Genomic DNA, 4621 nt, shown 5'->3' with positions numbered 1-4621 from the left:
ACCATTTACCAGCTCATCCATATGGAAGGCATGGCTTGCACTTGCCGGAGAACTGTACTTTTAGGACTAATTGATTCGGGTAATTAATTTGTTCTACCTGCTGGATCAGATGGAAACGCTGTCCGTGCGCCCAAGGATTAGCACTTGTCTTTCTAACATCTTTCTTAATTATCTAATAGCATGGGTTGTGCGAATTCTGCCTCTATTAGAACACTTTTACTATTAACGGGAGTGATTGGAATTGTGATGACAACTCGATTTCAACAAATTAGAGCTTAAAATCAGGAGATGAAGGAGAAGCGCCTTCTTTTAATTTCCCTGAGTTTAACATCAATAATTAGAGCAATTTTCCGAGATGCGAACCGAAATTATCTCGGCTATGATGTGGTGTATCACCCTCATTTGAGCAAATTGACTCCGGGGAAATGAATGGTGCAGATTAGAGGGGTGAGGAAAGGCAAAAACAAAAAAAAAAAAAAAGACAAACAGAGGAAAGACCCAAAAAAAAAAAAAAGTGTTGGCGCAACAGAGAGGGGAGAAGGGATGGGAGCAAGGGATGGGAACAAAACCGTGGTGAGATGAGAGCTGAGAGAGACGGCAGAAGCTGCGTGCGCGGGGACAGCTTGGGAGCGGAGCGTGGGAAAGAAGCGCTGCTTTATTTTCCCCCAAGTTTTGTTCTTTCTTTATTTATTTTTTAAAAAGGGAAAAAAAAGAAAAAAAAAGGAGATTGTTTCCCCCCCGTGTTTGGGGGAACGCTGGGAGCGGGGCTGAGCGCGCTGCCGCGGAGCGCTGCGCGGGGGAGGCTGCGGCTCCCGCCGGCTCCTCGCCCCCTCCTCGCCCCCTCCTGGCCCCCGGGGTGCTCTGGGTGGCCCTGCAGGCCCGTCCCCCCCCCGCTCGCCATTGGCTCAGCGCGCATCCCCCTTCCCAGCGCGCCTCAAAGGCGCGCAGCGCCCCGCGCATCCCCGACGCGCCCGCCTCGCCTCCCCCGGCTCCGCCAGCTTATTTCTGCTCGGGGGATTCTTTTTTTTTTTTTTTTTAATTATTATCGTTGTTTATTTTGACTGCGGATTTTTTTTTTAAATCTTTATTTCTTTATTTCCATCATCATTTTCATTTCTTCCCTGCCGGCCCGGGGGTGCAGCCGGCCGCCCCCTGTCTCTGCTCCCGCAGCTCGGCGCGGCTCCGTCCCTTGCCCGCTGCCCGAGGGGGGCCATGAACCTCAACTTCACCTCGCCCGTGCTCCCGGTGTCGACGGGCCGGCCCACCTCCTTCTTCATCGAGGACATCCTGCTGCACAAGCCCAAACCCCTGCGGGAGGTGCCCCCCGAGCCCTTCCCCGGCTCGCTGGCCTCCCGCGTGCCCCTCTTGGACTATGGGTACCCCCTGATGCCCACCCCGACCCTGCTGGCGCCTCACCCGCACCCCGCCCTGCACAAGCCGGAGCATCACCACCACCACCACCCCTATTTCCTCACCGCCTCGGGTAAGTGCGGCTGCACCTGCCGGGTCGGGGCGTCCAGCTGGGGACGAGGGTGGGGACGAGGGTGAAAGAGCCGCTCTGGTGTGGCCAGGAATCTTTTACATCCCTCGCCACTCCCCGGGGCAGGAGCCGCTCGCCCTGGGGCAGCCGCTTCGTTAGCGGATGCCCAAAACCTCGAGGTTTTCCCTCTCTTTCCCTTTAGTTTTAAATTTTTCCTTTTAAAAAACGCTTTTATTTTATAAAACCTCGCTTTTTCCTCTCGTTGTCCAAACGGGCTTGGTTTTCCAGCCCCAGCGGCCCCGCTGTGGCTGCGCCGCTCCTCTCCCGCTCCCGGCTCTGCCCGTGCCCGGGCCCGTTCCTTGCTCTGCAAGGAGAAAAGCCCCGAAGTTTCCCGAGCCGTGTGCCAGCGGGGCTGTCAAGGGTCGCTTCCCCCTCCCCAGTCTTTTCCAGGGCTCCCCGTGTTTTTTCCGTGCCCATTTCGTTGTGGTGTCCCCGCCGGGAGGGTTCAGGTGCCCGCGCCAGCCTCGAGTCCCCTGCGAGGGCAGCGCTGCCCGGGCTCCCTTCACCTTCCCGGGGTGCGCTCTTGGAAAATCCCCCCGTTTTCATCACAACAAAACCCCCAAACCCAAACCGATCAATCGACCTCAAAAACGAAATAAACGAAAAAACCACAAAAAATTTCAAAGAGGCAGAGGGAGAGCCCACCCCGCGCCGCGGCAGGAAAAGTCCGACATTCCTGGGGGTTTTCCCCGGTCCCCTCTCCCTGGCCGACCGCAGCCGGGTCTCTGCCGTGTGTCCCCCCAGGAATGCCGGTGCCGGCGCTTTTCCAGCACCACGCTCACGCCGAGCTGCCCGGGAAGCATTGCCGCCGCCGCAAAGCCCGCACCGTGTTCTCCGACTCGCAGCTCTCCGGCCTGGAGAAGAGGTTTGAGATCCAGCGCTACCTCTCCACGCCCGAGCGGGTGGAGCTGGCCACGGCCCTCAGCCTCTCCGAGACGCAGGTAGGGCAGCGGGGACCGGCTCTGGCACCTGTCCCCAGCCCTCATCCCATGGGTCCAGCATCCCCACATCCCGAAGAGCATCCCCACATCCCGGGGAGCATCCCCACATCCCGGGGAGCATCCCCATATCCCGGGGAGCATCCCCACATCCCGGGGAGCATCCCCACATCCCGGGGAGCATCCCATCCTTTCAGCATTCTCTGAATCACTTCCAGCATCCTGTCCCCAGCCTTCATCCCATGTGTCCAGCATCCCCACATCCCGAGGAGCATCCCCACATCCCATCCTTTCAGCATCCCCGATCACTTCCAGCATCCTGTCCCCGGCACCTGTTCCCAGCCCTCATCCCATGGGTCCAGCGTCCCCACATCCCGAGGAACATCCCCCCATCCAGAGGAGCATCCCCGCATCCCATCCTTTCAGCATCCCCGCATCCCCTCCAGCACCGTCCACATCCCATCCCCTCTGAATCCTCACATCCCACCCACTCAGCACCCCGGGATCACTTCCAGCATCCCCACATCCATCACACCCAGCATCCTTCTCTCTTTAATTTTTCCCCTCTTTTTTCCCCCTCCAATCTTTCCCCCACTTTCCCTCCTCTCCCCAGGTGAAAACCTGGTTCCAGAACCGCCGCATGAAGCACAAAAAGCAGCTGCGGAAGACGCAGGACGACCCCAAGCAGGCGGCCGGGGAGGAGAGCCGGGAGCAGAGCTCCCCCGAGCCCGAGCTGCCCGAACCGGCCGGGACCGAGCCCCGCAAGGGCCCCCCCGGCCCCTTCCTGCTGCAGGACCCCGAGGACGAGGTGGACATCCTGGAGGAGGGGGACATCTGCGCCCACCGCCTCTAGCGGGCTCCCCTGCCTCTCCTTGGCCCCCGAAGGGCTCGGGAAGGGGGGCACGGCTCGGGAAGGGGGTGCGGATGCAGGGGAGCCCCCTCCCCTCCCCAGCGATGTCCCCGAGGGGGCCGGGACCCCGCGGTGCCCCCCAGCATCACCCCCAGGCTGGGCTGTGCTCGGAAATGAAAGGAGCCGAGGTTGTTTTAGGTTCCCCCTTCCCTCCGAAATGTCGGAGTTTTCCTCGTTCCCCGAACTTTTCCTCGGGTGTAAAATAAATGTATACTCGTGGCAGCGTGTTGTGGTTCCTGGGAGCGGCAGGCAGGGCAAATTTCACCCTTTATTCCCCGAATCCCTAAATCCTCGCCGCTCTCCCCACGCTCGCCGCCTCCATCCCCAGCGCGGGAGGTCGGGCAGAGCTTCCAAGACGTGCATAAATAAAAAGAATTGTAAGAAAAAAAACCCTCCGAAGAAACAGGTAAGGCAAAAAATCCGCTTTATTTCATTCCGCTGTGGGGGAGTGAAGGGGGAGCATCACCAAGAACTCGAGCGTGCCTCGGCTGCGCGGAGCAAACGGCGCTCCCAGGCAGAAAAAAAGGGATTTTCTACAGCTTGGAGAAGTGTGGGCAGCGTGATTCCTGCCCGGTTTAAAGGTGTGGATGCCGGATAATTCCATTTTCCTCTGAAACAGCCCCGGAGCGGGTCCCGCGTCCGGCTCCCGTCTCCTCCCGCCTCCCTGCGCTCAGCTGGAGCAGCCCCGCTTTGCCTTTACCTTCCTGCCAGGGAAATGGGGTTCATTTCCAGGTAAATTCTGATTTTTTTATCATTTAGTTTTGGTTTCGGGCTGAGCTGCTGGCTGGGAAATGCTCCGGGAGCGCGGTGGATGTTCAGCATCTCCTGGGAGGAGATGTTGGCATCGGGAATTTTCCTGGGAAAATTTCTGCTGAAAATTCTGGCTCAGCATCCCCTGCTGCAGCAGCACCACGGCGGTGACTCCTTCGCTTATTTAATTTATTCCTTTTTTTGTTTTTTTTGTTTTGTTTTTCTCGGGAATTTCATTTGGTTGTCTGGCGTTCTTAGCACTTTCAGGGCATTTTGGATGATGGGAAATGTCGTTTTGTGAGGGGAAAACGTTTAATTTTCCTGTTTAATATATCAAATATAGATGATTGAAAAGTGTATGTTCGCTTTTTTTTTTTTTTGTGAGTCTGCCTTTCTAGTTTTTTACATGAAAAATAAAGATCACACATTGTGTTTAGAGGAAAACCCCCAATACCCATCCACATATCCAGGAAAAGCTGCATA

General features: G+C 57.2%; 1 protein-coding gene across 1 annotated transcript; it reads left to right on the top strand.

Annotated features, from left to right (window-relative positions):
• The first annotated feature begins 1146 nt into the window (after nucleotides 1-1146).
• On the top strand, nucleotides 1147-3338 carry BSX (brain specific homeobox). The gene is made up of 3 exons (XM_030965009.1): nucleotides 1147-1483; nucleotides 2285-2481; nucleotides 3092-3338. Exons 1-3 carry the CDS (start codon nucleotides 1213-1215, stop codon nucleotides 3329-3331), a joined length of 708 nt encoding a protein of 235 aa, XP_030820869.1. The 5' UTR covers nucleotides 1147-1212; the 3' UTR covers nucleotides 3332-3338.
• The last annotated feature ends 1283 nt before the right edge of the window (nucleotides 3339-4621 follow it).

The sequence above is a fragment of the Camarhynchus parvulus genome, chromosome 24 (assembly GCF_901933205.1).
Source record: "Camarhynchus parvulus chromosome 24, STF_HiC, whole genome shotgun sequence".
NCBI lineage: Eukaryota > Metazoa > Chordata > Aves > Passeriformes > Thraupidae > Camarhynchus > Camarhynchus parvulus.
Note: the sequence above shows the minus strand (reverse complement) of the source record. Positions and strands in the feature narration are given on the sequence as shown.